Source organism: Anabas testudineus, chromosome 9, assembly GCF_900324465.2.
Source record: "Anabas testudineus chromosome 9, fAnaTes1.2, whole genome shotgun sequence".
In the NCBI taxonomy this organism is placed as follows: Eukaryota; Metazoa; Chordata; class Actinopteri; order Anabantiformes; family Anabantidae; genus Anabas; species Anabas testudineus.
The window spans coordinates 10,825,429-10,847,057 of record NC_046618.1 but is presented as its reverse complement, the minus strand read 5'-3'; the positions used below and the strand labels follow the sequence as shown (position 1 = coordinate 10,847,057).

General features: G+C 40.4%; 1 protein-coding gene across 3 annotated transcripts in view; it reads right to left on the bottom strand.

Moving 5' to 3' along the window:
• LOC113150009 (EGF-like repeat and discoidin I-like domain-containing protein 3) overlaps positions 1-20,108 on the bottom strand; it is an 87,091-nt gene extending 66,983 nt beyond the window's left edge. For all 3 annotated transcript variants that reach the window (XM_026342375.1, XM_026342376.1, XM_026342377.1), the window contains exon 1: positions 19,742-20,108. In XM_026342375.1, the coding sequence (XP_026198160.1) occupies positions 19,742-19,805 (64 nt within the window). In that variant the 5' untranslated portion in view covers positions 19,806-20,108. The remainder of the gene's footprint in view (positions 1-19,741) is intronic.
• Between the last annotated feature and the right edge of the window lie 1,521 nt (positions 20,109-21,629).

The following is a 21,629-nucleotide window of genomic DNA, read 5'->3' as shown; positions in this document are numbered from 1 at the left end:
ACCTATTAAGGTAATCATGTGTGTATACGTAGCATGACAGTTGTACGGGGTGGGGAAACTGTGTTCAATAATATTTTCTATGTTTTAGAAAGAATAATAATATTCTAAATACATAGTACATAAATACATACACACTGAATTATATATCATGTTGCATTTGTCCACACAATGTAAATTACATATAACATAATATAACTGATGACAAAGTTGTTTTGTTTCTGACACACACACATTTGTAACTGTGAGGACACTCATTGACAATTGGCATTGGATTTACACTATACTTCAAACACAAGAATCATCTGGTTGCAGTTTAAATCAACCCTACCTGCCTCACTGTGACCACCAGGAATTAAAAGACAAGAGAGAGACTGGCCTCTGAATCTACCACTACTTAAAGCTAAACTTAGTTACAGCGTACAGCATAAATACTTTTGCCAGCAGCCTTTAGTAAATGCTACTACACCACTATTTATTTAGTACAAAACCAAAGGAGGTTTTCAGTAAATCGAAAAGAGTGAAGCGTCCTAATCTTGGTAAAACATAAACTATACTGTGCTTTAATGTTGTATTTGTAAGACTTTAAGAGTGGCAATGGAAAGATTTCTGGTAATGCAACACTGAGGATTTAGAGATTTATAGAGTGGATGGTAGATTTGATATATTTGTATGAGGTACCAAGAGGAAAGTGCTTCGCTTGAAGTGAATGGGAGTGTGAAATGCGTTTGGATCACCTCTGATAAACCATGTGATCACATTTTCACAAGCTGACAGACACCTAGAAAAATGAATCAGAGAAGGTGAGTGAGAGAGAGAGAGAGAGAGAGAAGAAAGGAGGGAACGAGAGAGACAAATCTAAAAACGGGAGAAACCTACAGTAGCTTACTGCAAATCCTCCTGTTAGTTCACCACACAAATTGATAAAAAGAGGGACCTCACACTATGTGGCACGATAGGGTAAAACAAATAATCAATTAGTACAAAACAAAATGAATTAACACATTTTTTAATTATATATTCTGAATATTATATATTATATTCAAGATTCTCACAGTAAAGTGTTTTATCTGGTCTGTGCTGGTGTTTGTTTTTTTGTCTCTCTTTAATGTGGCAATCCTAAATTTTTAGTGAAGGCTTAGCACTACTTATATTCTTGACAGCTGTGTCCTAGCCAATAATGTTAAGTGTTTTTTGCTGACAGTGTGCAGACAGCACCATTCTGCTGTCTGCTTTTCTCTCAGCGTCACTTATTGAGATGACAAAAGGTTTGTATACGTGTTACCTGACTGAAATATCAAAATGACTCGTGATGATATAGTGTGAAAAGATGAAAAACAAAGTATATTTTAAGCAACAATAGTCACATTACAGTGTTTTTAATGTGCTGAGGCTAAATACATTGTGCTAAAAACGTCAGGATCACTCTGGGTGGGCCGAGGTTGTTTTACCTAATTCATGTACTTTTTCAGTGCTGTTTGCTTAGCATTAGCATTAACCTTATAACCCACGAGGCTTTCATAATAAATGATGACAGTATTGTTTTGATGCATCAACGTTTGTCTAGGTGACGGGTCAACACAGCGACTACAATAATTGTAATTATGAGAGCGGTCCATTACACAGTCGTGGGAGCCAGCATCAGATTTATGTTGTGTTTGATGACACTGACCGGTGGGTGGGAGGAACTTATTTCAAAGAACACTTTTTTTTCTGCCCTTTAGGCAGTCTGTGTTGTGTTAGTGGTGGCCCATGACAACATTTCAGGTGTCTGTATAAAAAAATATAGCAACAAATATGGCATTGCTGTCCTTATGTTAGTGATGCCTGAACTTAAACGTCTGTGTATTGATTGTAGTGCCAGAAATGTGTGATTTGTTGGCATTCAACAACTGAAAAATCCAACAATATCTGGACAGCAATAAACTGAGCTCTCTCTGACGTGATCACTCATACCTTCATGGCCAGTCAGTCCATGACAAAGTCAAAACAATCCGGGTAATGGATTGTATTCCCATTTAGCAGCGTAGCATCGAGAGTGACAGTCGGCTGTCACTGCTAATGTTGGCAGGCCAGACAACCCTTGCTGGGGTTGACAAATCCTGTTTGTGTCTGTCAAGTGTCTCTTGTCATTTATTTCAAGCAGTTAAAACTTTTGTTGGACTTTTCATGTTGCTTTCCCAGCATTCGTCAGTGATCAGGATACAGTGGCAGCATCTATAAAATGATCACATGCACGGGCTTAATTTGCCACAAGACTGCGTTTAATCAGTGCGTGAGTCAAGCAGAAGCAGCTTAAAATGTTCCACATGTTCTCAGCCGTAAACGAGCAGTTTTAATTATCACAATGAACTCGCCAGACAGTTTTGGGGTAAGAATGACATTAGCTGTTAAATACTGGTATTGTAGCTTAGATATCTGGGTAAAAGCAGAATGGAGCGGTGAAAAGTGTGTCGAGGTTGAGAAACAGAACGCATCTCATCTCACTTGTGATCGTTTGTTTGTTGGATTCTGACAGAGGAGAAGTGTTGCAAATGAGGATTTAGTTTTAGCTGCAGCGGTACATATGGCAGCCAGTGTACAGATACCGCCTTTCCTTGTACCCTCTACCCACACACGCACGCTTCCTCTTCAACCGCCAGCAGATGCTCCTTGCACTATCTATCTCCCACATACAATCACCCTTAAAAGTGTTTGTTCCATCATAGCACTGTTTATTAACATTAAATCGGCGAGCTATGGAGTGGGTGGCTACTGTGGAATGATTCACAAGCACAATATCACCAATAATTAGGGAGCCACTGTTGATGTTCTTTCAACTAATGACAAGGAAGTGCAGTAGCTTACCCATTTATATCAAGTGGGGAGTTAAATACTCTATCAGTAAACTTACCTACCCCATGCATTATATTTTAGTCAGTGGAGCAGGAGTGCAGGGCGGAGCCTTTATTAACAGCTGGTTTTCTGACATGGTGGTTTAGGAAAGGAAACAAAATACATCAGACTCCAGAAGGAGATCAGTGATTTTTTTTCCTTACAATTCATCCGGCTTGTAGAGATAGAGAGATGCACAATTGAACCACTCTTACAGTAAGTATGTGATAATACATGAGAATAGAAAGATTGTGAAACACTAGGTTCTACTACGTTGAAGAGCCCTGTACAGCTTTACAGCTGCATTTCCTAATGTAGAGGTGAAAGCACTGCCAAAACTGTTTATTATATCGGGAAGCACAGTGCTCTTTACGGCAGTGATGGATTAAATGTGTTTCAAATTTATGATGTTAGTTTATTAAAGTTTTAAGAGTCAGCTTAATAACATCCACTCTAGACTGGACAGAATGTTAATTTATCATTTCGTTTGTCCCTATCACGCTTTAAAAAAACAAATGTCACTTTATTCTTGCCTATTCTTAATTATTCACACAGCAGTTGAATCTAAAGTACATTTAATGTGAGTCTTTGGCGACTTAAAAGCAGTGTTCAAAAATACAAAGCGCCACAACAGCAACATAGGTTTAACATGTTTACCTAGGATATAACAATAAAGCGATTTTAGAGTCTTGTCAAGTGCACCAGAAATGAAATAAGCCACGATATTCTTTCCAATCCCCAATATCAGAGACTGTATGCTGTATATGAATGCTCGTGGAAAGGATGTTCAGTCAAATAGAGCATCAAATTGCTATTCCAAGCATCACATGAAGAAAAACCCATTGGCTCAGACTGTCTACAGGGAAGTGTTTTCGTAACGTGGTCAATACAGAGTGCAGACATATCCAAGGCCTGATTCATACCCTGTTTTCGACACACAATCAATATGTTTTTTGAAAGTCTGCTCTTCAGTGTCAGTGCGCAAAAGTGTCAGCAAATAATTCATATATAATAATGTGTTCTCAGTAGTGCTATGGTCAGTATTGATTGTCCATACCCTATAGGAGGTTATCACAAAAATACAGAAGCAGACAAATCAGATATTTTTAGCAACAATTGAAAATAAAAGATTGCTCAGGCAGACAGAAAACTAAAACATGTTGCATACAGTACCATCTAGTCTGATAACAAAACTGATAATTTACAGACTAATTATTGTTATTCTCCCAGAAATAACGCCAAACTTAATAATGGTTGTAGCTCTGCTTAACAAGCACAAACAGATGCCTTGGTAAAGATGCTGCTTTGCATGGCAGTGCATGTACAAGTGTTGTAAATAAGTTCATTTTCAGCAGTGAGAAAGTTGTTTCACATTTTTTCCCCTCTCACGTGTATTACATTTTGTGGGAAACAAAAGAAGAAACTAAAGTTTAGACGTAACTGTCGTACAGTATAATGTGAACATGTTATTCAAATCGAAACCCATCATCTCTGGTTTTGAATTTTGTGGATATGTGCATATATATTTTATTTAATCGGTGCATTCAAATGAATGATGCAAATATTTATTATAATTGCACCTGATAGGCTACAGGAGTACAAGCCAAGGAGCCTCCATGAGAGACAGCCGCCATCATCAAGAAACACAAATATGAAATGCATCATTCACCCTCATGTACATAAGTCAATCTCTGCCAAAGTATGTGTGACCAATAAACAAACGCAAATAAGCTCTGTGAGTGCTAGAGCACAGTGACCCCATTATGCGACACAAGCTGTTTCCAGAAATGTTATGGTAATTTTCTGCCCCTATTTGGATCACAAACCACAGTTTACTTCAATTATCTGAGAAGAAACTCTAAAGGTTAACTCCTTTTGCCTTTGAAAAATGTGCTCCATACAGATTTGACTAAAAGTCAAACAATTATTTTTTTTCATTGTTGGCTCACTTGTAAAACAGGAACATTTAATCGCCTGTCACCACATACAATATTGCATAAAACTCTTTGTCAAACATGCTTCAGCTTTGGTGCCACTAAAACCTGCTGTCGCGAGCTCTGGATGCCCGTACTGTAAACACCTATCAGAGCTGCCATCTCTTTAAGAGGATTTACAGTCTCTCAAGAAATATTTCACTCCCCCTTTTACGCACTGTGTTGTAGATTTAATTTTAAATTAATAAATAAATTAAAACCATAAGCCATTGTGGCTTATCAGTGGAAATGCCAATCAAAGTGGAGATGCGGCATTAGAACTTCCATATGTACTGATTTCCTGAAATCTCTCCTTTACAAAAGGTCCTTGATTTAGGAGGCAGGGTGCACAACGTCGCTGTAAATCAGCATACGCAGCATGATTAAAATAGCTGGGTAGTTCCTCTGGAAAGGCTGGGCAAGGTTTGTGCTACTGTGGAGCAATGATGGCCACAATTTGTGGACAGTAAACTATACATAAACAGATATTATTCAAACCCATGTTTTTGAAAACGAAAAGTTGAAATGAAAGAAGGAATCAAGTGATGTCGTGTTTATCTTGTTCACCAAATGACTGTGAATTCGAACTTGAAAGAGTAAACTGAAGCTTTGTTTTTTTCGCAAAGTGTCCATGTGAAGTGTAATTTGTTCACATCAAAGAAGAAAAGAGAAAACCCTGGACTCATTCCACTATATTCTATGTAGTTAGTGCAGAAAAAGAGGAGGGGTGAAACTCTCCTTCCGCCTAATTGGATGTAATAGCTAGAGGGAATAAGTTCACCCTGGCCTTGGGGAGGGGAAAGCGAGAAGAGACAGATGTTTAGAGAGGGTTGAAAATGCTAAATGTCCACGGAATTGTAGAGAGACAGCATGGTCCTGGTAAGCCGAGCAAATACACATTGGACTGTTCAAAAACAGCCCTATAAAGACATTGCATAAAGGAAAAAGAAAAAAAGCCCACTGGAATGTGGTCTGGAATTAAAAGGTGCCAGAGAAGAGAGAAACAGAAGAGAGAGTGTTTGAAAAGCAGCACATCAAACAGATGAAATGGGAGCACACTGGCCTCTAAGACTGTGAAAGCTTTTGGGAGGACTCGGTCCAGAGAGAAGAGATCTGGTATGTCTTCGTCGCAGGGACATTTGAAGATGAAAGAAACCTTAGGTGCTCCTGTGAAGTCAGTCAATTGCTGAGGGCAGTCTTTTAAACATCCCCCTCATTGAGTTAAACAGATTTCTACAGCCAGAAGAACTGAGGCCAAATGGGATTATATTCATATTTGGAAAGTTCCAACCATTGATTTCCTCTTTTCAAAACAGATCGAAATCTAAGGGACCAGGGTCAGGCCAGCATTTCTAACAGCTATACTGTTATAAACTGACTATAATTTTAGTCAGTTCAGTTTGTCGTTTCTACTTTGGTCAATTCTGACTTGCAAATTTGAGCTGTTGACCAATTGGGAAACTGCACATGACTCACTTATGTCCAACATTAAATAGTGATCATACTACAGGTTTAGTCTTCCAAAATATCCAAGCATGCAGTACAAGGGGAATACGCAGCTCCAAAAAAGAGATCTGGAATGGTTTGCAGTTATGAGGCCGAAGAGGGACAAGTGTCTTCTCTTGCAAAGTTAGTTTAGCTTGACTGGAACAACTGGAAGCATGAGGGTAGATTTAGTCAGTTCATCTGTTTTAATGCTAAGCTCACTGGCTTACACCAATATTGTTTTGGTTAATGTAATCATCTGTTGTGCATGAAATAAACTCCGTTTCAGCTCCCTCCAACCACTATCCGATCAGATGTGAGCTCTGGCCAAGCCCAACCAAAACCTACAGCAGTCATGGCCCTGACTCAGCACCCATAATCAGTATGGTGTGGTCGAGGTCTGGTCACCGTGAGGTTAAATGTTTCACCCAACATCATTTTCACCTCAAAAGCCTTGCACACACAAAGTCCTCTCTTTGGAGTCCTTGTCATGAAAACAACTTCTATTGCCACAAAATCCTTTAACCATAGCACTCAAAGGAGTGCGGATCTTTCTTCCCTGCCAGTGGCATCCAACCCTCTTAGGTCAGAGTAAGCTCAAACCGCTTTCTCTGAGAAATGCATTTAATCGTTTAAATCCACCTCTACTGCTGCTCTGACTCCACACAGGGAATAAACTAAATATACTTTTTCAGACAGTCTGTGCTGGGATATACAGTATTCCTACAGAAGTCCTAATTCTAAAGAGGAACATCAAGGTTAGAGGTGTGGTAAAGACCTAAACTGAGCTTAAAGAAAGAATGAACCGAGCAGCTTGATTAGAGGGGTTAAATAAAAACAGGAAACGCCAAGCTGGCTTCTGTCTTCTTTCACTGCTAAGGTCTCCATCCTTGTTCAGAATAAACTGGTTATGCATTCTGCTCCCCTTTGTTCTTATTGTTGTACATCCTGCCTCAGCCAACTTTAAGGCCTGCAGAGGTGCACAGGAGGCTGAGGATAAGATCGATACCTCTCCTCATCATCAGCCAGAGGCAGCAATAATGCACCCAGGGCCTCGAGAGTTCACAGGATTTTTCGGCAATCTGTGACCAAGGACTGTGGCTTTTTTGAGGCAAAAGCATTATCCGTGTACACTATGAACCACCAAGCCACCTTGGAATAAACACATTTCTGTTTATACATTTCCAAAACTATGGTGACATTTCAGATACATCTGCAGATTTCAAGATATGCTAATATATAAAAAAGTGATTAAAAGGTATAATATGTCATGCTTCCACTATAAATCACAAAGCAGTGGCACTCACTAATATACTGTAAATGTTACCGGGATAATTATTCACCGCCTGCCCCGTTCATGAATGCCTAATTCATCTGGTAGTTAAAATTGTATTTGACAACCTTCAGAACCAAACCTCGACAGGGCGTAAGAATCCACAGGGATCCAACACAGCACAACGCACCTGGACCATTTTTCATATACTGTAAAGTACAGTATCCTTCCATGACAGTGCTGGCTCAATAAAATATACTATCATATAAGTCTCCGACTATAACACAAGTTGAGTCGTAAGTTACCTAACCTTTGACCGTCCTTAGCTGGTCTTATATTGTGGAGCGATTTATTTTATGTGATGGCCTCGGCAGATAACTGATAAACACTGTTCAGGGGCAAGTTAACTGCTGAGGCAGTATTTAATTTAGGTTTACAATCCCTTCAGGCCTGAAGCATAGAGTAATTAATTATGACACAGCAGAAAATGTGGCATGGTTATGTATGGGATGTGAGCTTATAAAGTGTGGCTTGAATACGGTGTTGAAATATTTGACTTCTCTGCTACCTACCATCATCATCATCGTCATCCCAAACTACTGAAATGTTAAATATAATTATTGATATACATTATTACATGTACATTCACTCAATATCTATGATATTTATTAGGCCGACAATAAAATATGATCAGACACTAATGTCAATTCTATTTTTTAACTGAAAACAAATTAAATAGTGTCTAAATCCCTTCTCTGTTGGAAATCAGAGTGGCAGAAAAACAAATAATCAAGGTCCTGTGATGGATCGTGCTAATTAACTCATAAACATCAGGTTCTTGCTAATTAAAAGGCAGCAGCTTGTTTGGTTTATAAAACATTGCACTGGACTTGCATTTATTATTTTCAACAGTACAACTTTGACAGCGCAGTGACAATCAGTTTGAAATGGTCGAAACAGATAATGTATTACTTATTTGTATTAGGAATACTTTCTTAATACTTCTTCTACATGCTCAGATTTCGATAAATGATTCTTCCACTGATTGTTACTATTCTTGCATTACGTGTCTAAAAATGTATGTGAAATTATATACGGCTTGTCAAAAATTTTGCTGGCTCGATAGCTGGCTGACCTTCTTGAAAAACACACACTCGCTGATAATTATAGGAGTTATTCAGTATCTCCTGTTGAGTGGGAGCTATGATTGACACCTCCTTCCTACACTTCCTCAACATCCACTGGGCAGCTGATGTTCCAGCTCGTGGCTCAATTCTGCTTCACAACATGCCTCTCTCCCGTTTTCTCTGCCCCCACCCCCTCATCTTTCTGCACGCTCATTACAGATGCCCTAGTTTGCTCGTGCGCCAGGAGAGCATCGCTAGCCTCATTACAAACTTGGACACCTCCCACCTTTTGTACCTTTTTTCCAGACAAGATCTCCCACACTCGTGCATGTATCCCAGAAGTAGCATAAAAAGATTCATCAAACATGTATAAAGAAGTGGCGCCCGCATCTCATCTGAATCTTCACAGTAACCGCTGAAGAGGAAGGTGTATGTGATGGGAAGTGCCACTGCAGATTAACATGCGAGGAGAGAAAAGTGGGTGAAGGGAAAAAGCATTTTAGTTGAAAACTGTGTCACTAATTCACAGGATTAATGCATATTCAACAGCACATGAAGGCATTTGTGTGACCCTGTTCATTAAATGTTTACCTCATTAGCTTTCTTGTTGTCGTGATGTTTTCCATGTGGCATTTTGGATGAAAGGGAAATTATGCCACACAAACACACTCTGTGACGGAGCAACCCTCTGATTCGAAATTCACAAAGGATGCGCTAGTAGGGCAAATTCAGATGCTTAGCACTTTGGCGAGTGTGTGTAAGAGACAGGGAGACACGCATAGCTTCAAAGAACGAATCACGAGTGTAAGAAACCTCAGAGAATTGCTTGATTAAAATTAATCAATAAAAAATTCCAGATGAAGTTACATATATATATATGTATATAATACCACGTACACATCTGTCCATTGGGTATGTATGTATGTCCAGTTGCCAGTGAGTGTCACCTTTGGGATATCCATTACTGACAATCCACACATCAGAAATAGAAAGTAACACCTAGTCTACCCTTGTCTAAATCTAATCTGTTTACTAGTAGTTTTATTACTTTATGTTCGCTCAAGCAAAGTACAGTGACTTTCTGGAAGCCTAATGTGAAAGACATTAAATAGTCCTACTGCACAAGTCCCTTCATTCCTTCAAAAGGACCTCCTGAATATCATCCCACACATTAAATATCAGAGCTTTATCATAGCTACCACCGCAGTTTATTTAAAGCAAATTGTGTTTTTTAACTGAGAACGCATGAGTCATGTGCTCACCACAAACACTGTACGACTTCTCGGTGTCTCACTGCATAGCGGGTCTTGTAAATGTTAGCACTGCTTACTTGGTTAAGGTCATAGAGGCAATTTACACTGTGAAGCTGCATGTGATGTTTCTCAACAGCACCCTGTGCATGTCAGAATAACACAAAGTTGTTACAAAAATATCTTGTGATCCTTGCTCTGCTCATACTTCACACTAGCTGGCTTAAGCTGTGCATTGTGCGCACTGAAAGGGGCAGATAAATTGAATTTTTTCATCCTGTTTACCCCTTGGTCAGTGAATTTCATGTATCAGCGGCTGCTTACTTCAAGAGCCTCAGTGCTGAGCAAGACAAGGCTCAGTATACTGAGGCTTTATCAGTGATGATGTACAGTCACGGGCCATTACTAAACAGCTACATATTACACTGCAGTAATTATTTTGTGGCTATTTGAATAAACAGGTCATTTCACTTGTAGAAAGAAAACTGGGCAGGAGAATAAAAGCTGTCACGGACTCAGTCTTTATACACGCATGCAGGGTATGATGAACCGATGTGTAACGGAATGACAGCATCAAACACTCCCATTTGCATGCACACATACGGACACAAAGAGAAATATGTTTCAAATTCGAAGACAAGCAATAAAATACACCGCAAACGGAAAACCTATCCCATAGTTTTATTCATAGCATCAAACCGAATCTTTGCTCAGCTGCAGCAGCCACCTAACAACCGTGGTTTGATGTGTTTTAATTATAACTTCTAGAGAGAGAGCGAGGGGGGACACAGAAAGAGAAAGGGTGAGGTATCCCACAGAGATTCTTCTTCGATGCATTGATTGTGGTTAAAAATACACTGTGTGATTTAAAGCTTTGAACTTCCTCAGCTGCTAATTTAACCAGCCACGCGCGTCACATGTTCAGCGCTAGACACAATGCGCAATTTACAAGCACAGCGTTCACACTGCCCCTCAGTGTGATTTTACCTGCATTTGCAATTGAGCACAACTGGTGAGAGAAGCTGAGTCAGGCTAAAAAGCTCGCAGTGGTAAATATTTCATGTACTTCAAACAGTGGTGAATAATACAGAGACCATACTGACAAACTACCTGGTTGAGAAGCAAAATAGAAAAAGCAAGACAACGTTCAGCATTTAGTTTGAGTGTGCAGCGTGGAAACAAAACATGAGAGACATTTCTTCAAATGGCCAATGATTTGAGGACAGATATGCAGTTCATGAATAAAGCTTAGCTCCCTTTCAACCCCACTACACTAAAAATGACGTTTGAATACAACTAAACTGCAATCACAAATTCATTGCTGTGGGGAATGTAACTGCAACCCGATTATGTTTTCTATAAACATAATAAGAACGTGTTCACTACTAACATAAGTCGCAAATACACTGATAAAGAACAATTCAATTAAATGCAACAAGACAACAGATTCTGTCCCCCACAAACATACTCTTTCCTTTCCTACCTTAATATACAGTCTTGCAGAACAACATTGAGTTTTGTGACAACGGCATTATCATAGCTTTTTTATGGTTGTGCTCAGGCGATCACAGCACTCAGTGAACATCAGGGAAAGACTGTGAGCTGACATAAGAACAATCTAACAGGCACCTCACACACACCTTTACATTTTTATATACTGTAATGATGAGATCTTTCTATAACCCTAACCAAAGTAAACCCAACCTCACACAGACTCTGGATTTGACTGTACAGTTTGTCACACTTGCACATTACCACACCCTCCATCTATTTCTGTAAATGTAGAGGTTCATTCATTCAACACAGCATATTTATAACATGACTACATCTGCTGCAGAAAATGCACAATGTGGTTTAATCATTGTGTAATAATTCATTCAGTAAGTCATTGTTATCAAATTCCCATAAGTTGAGAATCTGTGTGTTGAGGGTTTACAGAGAGCCACACCCTGAGACCTCAATGACTAGCCGTGCTCACCACTGGTCCAAACATTGGCCTCTCTCTGCTTTTTCTTGTGGTCTTTGTTGTTCATTGATAGGACTCAGTAGTGTTAAAGTGCTGCCAAATATGAAACAACAAAGACATTTTATATAATAAAGCAACATTACAAGTTCATCTTTGCTTATGTTACTGATTTACTGGACATTTACTGGCATCCTTGTAAATTAAGGGGGGGGGGGCTCGATACCACTTTTTCATGTCCAATACTGAACCTGATACTACAGCCATCAGCATCTGTCGATACCGATCACATACTAACGCTCTTAAACAATTAAGGAGTTAGAAATGCATTTGCTGGGCTGCAGCGTGCTTACCTAGCCATCTAAAGAGCAGACGTAGGCTGTGTCTCAGCTTGGGAGCCTGCAATTCCTCTCACTCATCCACAGTTAACGTGGACACATTATAAGCCAAGATGAGACAAAAGCTGAGTGCCAAAATAACCTACCACAGTGGCACAATAAGCATTAATGGAAATGGAACAATAGCCTATTTGCGGGACACAACAAAAGTCCACTGTGGCTCCTCTAAACACCACCTTAGTGAACCGCTGTTATCTGGCCACCTAAACCACATCTGAGTGCATTTTTTTCACATGCTGCTACATCGCGAACAATTAAAAAAGGAGGTATTCTTTGAATTTGTATTGAGTTGAATTCAGGACAGCCCCACTCACTCGCTTGTAGTTTTCTGGGATACCTGTGCTGCCTTGGCAACGCGTAGACAGATTCCAAATACTCCATTAGACATTGAAAACCAACCAATTTCCAGTGCTGATGCCACCTCTCGAAAAGTTAATGTTGCATAAATTGCAACTCCTTCCTGGAGTTTAAAATAACTCCACACAGCCGACATGATAGACCAGTCTCAACTTTTGCCTGTTACTCTGTTACTTACCTTCTAGCTGCTGATGGAGCTAAGGAAAAGAAGCTTTAGCAGGACAATAAAAGCTGAGTATTGTCTAAATCTGCTCTGCATCACTGCCCATTGACATTACGTTGAGCTCAACTTATCCCTGTCACTATGATGGACAATCGTTCTGCTCTTTGTCACTCCCCGACCTTTCAGCGCACATCTGAAATTAGCAGCTGTGTCACTTTACTGCCGCCGCCTCAGAATCACAGGAGCCAAAAAGGACAAGTTTCACCTTATTAGGGCTCCAGCTGGCCTGTGACTGCCCTTACATCCCTAAAAAGAATAAGTTAGAGAAAAAAAAACACCTCTTGTAATCATCTATATTTATGCCTGTACCTGACAACGTTACTAAAATGGAGCAACTTGCTGCAACCCCTGGCCTTCTCTAAGTGATGTTGGAATGAAAGGACACAATGGAGAAGATGATCCTTTTTCGGTTTTCTAATAGGTTTTACTTTGAAGTTTGAAGGTGAGTGGTTACTATTCATTGAACCTCACATTAAAAGTCATTTTCATCTCTCTCTCTTTCTCTCCCCGTCTCTCTTCCCGTCTGTTTCTGCACAACCCCAAGGGTAATCTAAAACATCTGGACTGGTGATATTCCACTATAAAAGATTGCACTTCACATCTCAATAGATAGCATATACTTTATACCATTATGTCAAACAACCCCTCTGAAAAGAACTTGGCAATAATCCAGTCATTTAGTTAATTTGAGTTAAATCACAGGCTTTCAGTTGAACTTTGGTATGTGCAGATTGATAACATCAAACAATATATCAGGACTGTTTTATTTAATTTTTCATTACATAGATTCACTCATTGCTGTTCTCAATCATCTACCGACACCCCCTTGTTGGCATTCAGCACAATTTGGTGAAAAGGCAGACTAAATAAAGTGATGCTGTTTTCCTTTTTGGCAGATGTGTGAAGTCCGGATGCACATCCACACAGAGAAAGAGAGTCAGTATTGCTGCCTAGACTTTGTGTGATGACATTTCTGGGTTACCTCACCAAGCTTCAAGCACACAAACCCACACACATCTGTGCACACATGTACACAGTAAAAGCACACCACATACGTACTGACATAATCAAATATAAGTTCAAATGTTGTACACCACAGGCCAGATGATTCGGGGGAATGAGATTCTTTAAACATTAAACCTGATCATGGTTTGCTGAGTTTTTTATCACTTCTTTCTTAGCTTCTCTAGCACAATTTGCTGTACATTAATGCAAAGAGTTAATGGTTTAAGGTAACTTTATAACCCTGTGTGTAGACTTGTTGGATGCTCATGAGCTCATGAGTTACAGTAAGTGTGTCTCTAGAGCAGAAATGAATAGGCCACATCTCCTCAGGGGTTGCTTGAAGTGGGAACTTAAGCCACCTGCACCGATCTGATCAGACTGGACTGGACTGGAAATGCAGCGCCATTTCAAAGCCCCGGGGAGAGCTTTTATCAGACTAAAGCAAAGCTCATTGCTTTACCTGTTCAATCGTATTTTGACTAAAGCAGGCTTAACTTCAGTCTGCAACCATGTCCAGTAAATACAAGCAGGTTTGTTGCCAGCTTTGCCTGCACACACCTGACAGTGCTATAAAACCAATAGCATTATACACACACACGCACACACACCATGTTAAAACAGAGGCTTTGAGAAATGGAAAACTATATATATATATATATAATAAGCACATACTCAAACACTAAAGATAAAAGAGATTTTACATCCTCAAAGGGAGCAGCTATTACACTGTGTCAGGAGCTGTTTTTGTGTGTGTGTGTAAAGATAAATCGCTGAAACATTCAAAGATCTATGTATCATTCATGCAACCATGTGCAGGGGTTTTTAACTTTGAAATGCTTAGCGTTCTACTCTCAATATAAAGCTTAAACAAGCATATTCTCAGTGCAGTTCCACACTTAATCCAAAATAATTTATTCTGCTTATTGATCTGCTGTGGAAAGGTGGACTCTTTCACTCAAGGCCAACACTGATAATGAATGACTGATGCTGTTCCGCAAGCTCCCAGACGAAATGAGCTGGTCCAGAGCACTCGGTGGCCACTCCCACTACTGTGCAAATATTGCACCTGGCTCGTGTAAGGAATGCAATGGAAATCCACCCTGATGCTTGTCAGTTTGCCTCCCAACTGCCTTCCTCCACACACAAATGCGTACTAGCTGTCTAGTAGTTTCTTAATGGGCTGACTCACTTTGCGTCTGTAGAGCCACGTGTCAAAAAAAAAAAAAATACACTAACATTAGCGTTACTGATGTTAGTGATCTCAGTCTTTAGGACTTACCTGCGAAGAGGCAGGTAAGTAGCATTTTCCTCAAACAAACAGAGAGACAGATAAATAGAAAATAAGAAAAATAGCTCTCGCACACAGAAATCAGAGACTTCTCTACATCAAACAGCAGCGTTTTACTCTGATTCCCAACACAAGTAATTGGGCTCTTGCAAAGTAATTCTACAGTATAAGTTAACAAGAACAAGAATGATGAAATGTGTGCCATCCCTTTTCATGTGCTACAAAAACAAGCAGAGTATGGACTGCAGGAAGGCAACTTTAGGGCTGAGGTCAATCTAAAATTTCACGAACGATGTTTCTTAAATTCAAAGCATTAATCTTACTTTAGCTGCAAGTTAAAGAAATGTTGTAATAAACATTACAAAAGTAATGTAGTAAGACAATGAAGGGGAAAACACATATATATTTGAGAATAATGTCAGTCATTTTTTCAAAGTGCAGGCCAGGAATGAAACAGCTGCCAGTCTCATGGTAAACCAGGATCAACACGGTATGTTTTATATTGGCTATAAGGTTCTAGTGAATATTAGCAAACCCACGGACAATCCAAAAACAGAAGCTACAAGACATCAAACTTCATCATCTGCTCATTTCTGGCACACACACACACACACACACACACACACACACGTTGTGCCTGCACTGTGGGCCTGCTTATGCCTCCAAAAGCTCAGTCATTAATCGTGACCCAGTGGGACTACTTAGGATCAGCATGTGGTCTTATGAGCGTTCAAACTATGAAAGGATGGTCTGCTGAATGCTCTTAGCTAAAAACGTGAAGCACACTCAAGAACGAAACACTCGTGTAATCTTTTCTTTTTCTCTTCCTTGCTGTTGCAGAAGGCTCTGTCTTCCTTTTATTACTGGCACGGACACAGTCTGAAATTTGACACGGCTAAGAATATCACTGCTTAAGCTAGCATTTACAAAGATTCCCAGCTTTTACGCCTTAATATGTCTGGGAAAATTCAGAATCAATGTTACCAGAGTTGAGTGAACAGAAACATCAGACATTGATTTAAGGATTAGGGAAAAGCAGGCACAGCCTATTTTGTAGGTGATTAAGTTTTTGTTTTTTCATATTAGGCATCTAAACATTGGCCCTTTTCCCTCTCAGATGTCTAAATGAACTGTTAATAACCACCAATATTTGATTTGAATGACATACTAGTTATGGCTGGTGAGGCGATTACTGAATTACCAGAGAAAACTGGGATATGAATCTGTCCATTCTCACCATTAAACTTCTTGTTAAGCACTTCCTTAGCATATGTCCTCTATGACTGTCCCTCATGTGCCCTCCCAATAAGTCGAGCATGAAATGTAGGCAGGAAAACAGAGGCCTGACTACATCAAAGATAAAGAGCACTGTATCCATTAACTTGTCAGCAGAGGAGACAAATGAACTCTCCTTCAAATATTAACGGGATTAAGGAACATCTGCACTCGATGATGAATAGTCCAATCAAGTTCTGCAAACATGGAAGAAAAAGACAAAGACAGGAACCAATGTCGCTACAGCAGCAGGAGAAGGATTTGTGGAAAGAGTCAACTGTCCTGACACACACACACACACAAGTGTTGTCTTCCAAAGAAGTTGCTTCAATGTTTTTGATTACTACTGCTGAGGTCGGGCCTCTCTCCACTCGTGGAAGACTGTGCCATTTGAAACCACGATGAAGGGCGCTGTACTGGTAAGCCGCAGATCACTGTTATGAAAAGTCATCTGACCATCAACCATAACTTCTATATAAGAGCTCCTTGACGATGTTTACATTTACAGAGAACGTCTTCCATCTACAGTATATCGACGTGCTTGTAAACATGAACTCTGTTTTTTTATTATTCTGTACAGGTGCTGCTACTGCTAATGTAAAGTAAATCAAGGATATTTGAGCAATTAACTTGTCATGTATATTCATATATATCTAGATGGATAAGAAAGCTAATTATAACAGGATGTTTTTAGACTATTCAAGGTCAATTCTTTCTTTTTCTATTCATGTTGATTTTCTGTCGTTAAAATGTCAAAACACAGTAAAAAGTAAAAAGATAATATATTCACTTTGCTTCTTTTATTTGATCGACAGTTCAAAACCACTAAACACTACAATTATAATTTGAAGAAAAAAATCTACTAATAAATTGTCATTCAACTAATTATTTAATCACCTAACTGTAGCAGTGCGATGTAGGAAAAACAAAAGCTGTACTGTAGCTCGCGACAAATAGAGTCCACCAAAACGATGCATTCGAGGAAAATGTTAGTGATGAACTCTGAACAGTGTTGTGGGTTTTCCATAGTCAGATAATACTGTATCTGGAGCAGTATTAAGTTACATCTAGGCTGCATTTGCATGCTTGTCATTTCCGGTCAGGTCTATTGTTTGTCCAAATGGAACAGATGCTATCTCTGCTTGCTAAAATCTAGCCTTCTGTCAGTCTTTCCCTCAAATCTACAGTCTGTCAGCGCGATGAGCCCCCGATCACATCTGTGACGTTTGTTTGACTAAGTTTTTTCAACCGCATTAAGCAAGTGAAATGAACGGTGACCAGCAATATAAAACTAATCATGATTCTCCAACGAGCAAACGATCCCACTGTCTCTCCAGATGCTTGTCCATTTGCCTAAAAGGCTCTATAATAGTGCAGCCATTATAACAAGACTGAGAGTAAAATTAAGATGCACAGAATTAATTAAAACTGACTCTCTAAACAAGCACAAAAGCGACTTTACATTTCCATACAGAGGGCCCGTGGGTGCAGCCGTGTGCTTTGTCCGGGCAGACAGGCAGGATCCCAAACAATGTGTGAAGAGTCAGCACCAGTAACCAACCACAGGAAGTGATGTATTGCACACTGACTCGGAACAATGCAGTCGGCTTCACCTGAAGCTGGATGTACACTATCTGCCCCACCAATTTGTTTTAGTGAACGGAGGCGTCCTGTGTCATCCTTGATAGTGTGTTTGTTAGCAGCTGTCTCTGAAGACACCTGCTGCCTTTGAGCAAGTGGGACGTAGATTTGTGGAATACATAATAATAATGATAACAATCCCAGGGTATGTGTTGTCTGTCTACATGACAGGGAGTCTGAATGCTCGGGAGCCCTTTTATTCAGTTATGTTGAGCCTCCAGCTCCACTGAGGCAGGCTTCAGTGGAGCTCTAAGGATGCTCGCACACCGACAGAGCTAACACCCTCCATCCGCCTCCATCTCCTTCTCAAACCGGCTCCTCGCCGTGGATGAGGTTACCGCCGTACTCGGTTTGGAAACGGCGCCACAACATTTAACTGGGATATGATTAATTGAGGGACTACTTCGGTGTGTATTTTTAACTCACAGAGCCTCGAAACAAGTTGACCCATGGCATCTCTTTCCTTATGCCAGCCTACCGGGGAGTATTATGTCGTGTAGTGGATGCCTCCGAGTTGACACTGGGAGGCTTAGGGAGCCTCAGAAACTCTGCTTAAGGCACACCCCTGGTGCTAAGACTGAGGTCTGTCTGACATGTGTGACTCCTGAGGCAAGCATGTTGCTAAATGAGCAGAGACAGGGAATCTGGCATGAGCCACTCCATGAGGACTACACTGCTTTTAATGTTTTTTTTACAAACATCCCACAGGTGCTGTTCTGCACTGTTCATAGAAAATACATCCAGCTTAAATATTTCTGTCACCAGATAACCGGAAGGACTGAGGCAGTGTGGGTGTGAAATAATCTGAATGCTGATCCAGTGGGTCTGGCAGCTCTCTCTCTCAGCTTCTAACAATCTTCTCTGTAGAGAAGCTTTTGGTATGAGTCGACATTAGACTTGCAATGCGCAACTGACCTCCTGATGTCATTCTAGTTAATGACACCGCAACTAATTGAGGATGCTCTCCTGCATATGTCATCTCGCTGATGGCATCTGGATCTGTCTCATGCCCACATGCGAGATATCTTTCCATTTATCTTGGTTTTGTATCTTGAATCATCTCGTTAAACAGGGGAAAGTGGCATCGCCGCTGTCCTAATCGACTGGGACCATACTTCGACACACAGCTTCTGTTTTTGTTTTGCTTTATATATATATATATATATATATATATCCCGTGGAAGCATCACAGAAAAGAGAACCAAACATCTAAAGATCAGCACTGTGAATGCACAAAAAAACACAGAAGCAAAAAAAAAATATTGTGCGCCCCTGACGCACGGACCTATTTGGCCCCTTAACACAAGGACGCACAGATAAAACATTACATCTGTTTATTCAACTCACAAAAAGGAGTCGTTTGAACACAACTACCCCAATTACCAAACGAGTCGTGCGCGGACTGTGGACGGTAGTTCTGTTTCGCTGACAGGCTGCTCGTTATCCGCAAACAATCCCGGCTCTCCACAGGCGGACACTATCTGTTCCTCAGCTATTCGCGTGCTCAAATCTATTTCACCCGATCACTTTCAGCGTGCGAAAGAATCGTGCCTGCGCACTCGCAGAAAATGTTCCGACAGCGTTAATGGGAGCTGGTTACTCTTCCACTCACCTTTCACATGCTGCGGGACAGCGGCGCCCAAACACAGGGCGATGGAAAGGAGCAGCGGTAACATCCTCTGTGCCAATAAAACAGCTTCGGCTTCCAAGGTGGTGAGGAGATGTGGTGATGTTTTGGTTTTTTTATATAAAAATAAAAGACCACGAAGCAATAGCCAAAAGTTCTCCCTCCCTCGCTCTCGCAGAGCTCTCGGTATATGTCCTCTCAGGTAAAGTCCTCCCCTGTGATAAAGTCGGCGGAGAGACGCTCGTCACCTGGATTATGGGAACAAGTGAACTGTGGCTGCCAGGTCCCCCTGCGCTGCTGCCTTCCCCGCTCCTACCGCAGTGGTGCGATGTTGTGGAGACAGCGACGTGCGCGCTTATTGCTCCCCGGACTGAAACTGTCAAGCGTGCCAGGGATAAGACGTGTTCCGGCCCAGATTACCAAAATAAAAGCCAAAGCCAAAATTGCGCAGCACTCACACACTTGTGCACAAAAGTAAAAATAACTTACTATTGATCAATAAAGATGTTTTATTCAGTTACTAATAATGTATTTTCTTTACTAGTTTTCAATGCCATGTCCGCAAAGCCTCCTTCACAACAGTGTGCCCCCCTGTATTCACTGTAATTGTGTTTATAATAGAAATGATCGACATTTTCTTAAAAAAAAATGTTTTTTTTGTGTGTTGTACCGTAAAGTGCTAATGTTACCACCGACAAGAACTCAGAGGTCGACATCGTGTGTGGAACATACGTTCACACATTACGCAATCGTAGTGCGCGTAAAAACGCGTCCCACTCCACGTTTTGGCCCTCGGATCCATCGAAAACCACCAATATATGTTGGGTGGTATGTGATGGTCATTGAAAATGCAGTATAACAACAGATCATTTATTCTTAGTCCAGGCATATCAAATTGTGTGCTTTATATGCTTCCTATGAATCCATGAATGACAATTGCACCCATCACGTAGACAATTTCATGGCCTATTCGATGCTTTTCCAGTTGAAATGTCAATGCCATAGGTACAGCATTGAAGTTAGCTGTGGCATTTTCGATATGAGAATATTTTATGGTGGCACCACAATCATTTTCCATGTGCCTTGTGTGATACTGCAGCCACCACTGATTAGATTGTGATTAAACTTGGGGTTAAACAAATCTAAAAATGATACCTGAAAAGTTCCACTTTATTAACCCGCTGTGGGCACTCTGATCACAGGCCTGTAAGTGTTTATTTATTTATTTTGCATGTTGATGACACTATATCAATGTGTGAACGCGATTGGTCAAGATGTGAAAATGGTTTTGATGCTCAAAAAGTTCAAATCTAAGGTGACATTTACTTTAGGTCAGTAGCTGCTGAGGAGGAATACATTATTCTTATGCAGCATCCTACATCATTTTTCTTACTTCTGAGTCAGTGTTTACCACCATATGTTGGTAAGCATTTTCCACAACCAAAGAAAGAACAGGGACAGGCCCAGATTTTGAGCTGATGTCATCATTCCACGTCCTATAGCTACCAGTGTGACCTTGAGGCGCTTCCAAGCTCCTCATCATGAATCATGAAAGATATCAAGTGTCTTATGGTTTAATGTTGATGGAGACTTATACCTGCACGCACCAGGTCAAGACTAATAAATCGTTTGCAGTAGCCACAGTAAAGCCTGCTGTCACCTTAATGAGACGCCTCTCTCTGTTCCTATGATCACAGCACCTCCCCATTGCTGCAGGCGTCCAGGCTGTCTCTCTGCAGAAAACCATTCTAAGTAGCGAATGTGATCTCTCTTTGAAATGTATTGTCAGTAAGGAGGATTATTACTGAACACAAAACAACAGCTGTGCACTGAAAGGTCTTCACCAGCCTTGGTTACAGCTTATGAATATCTT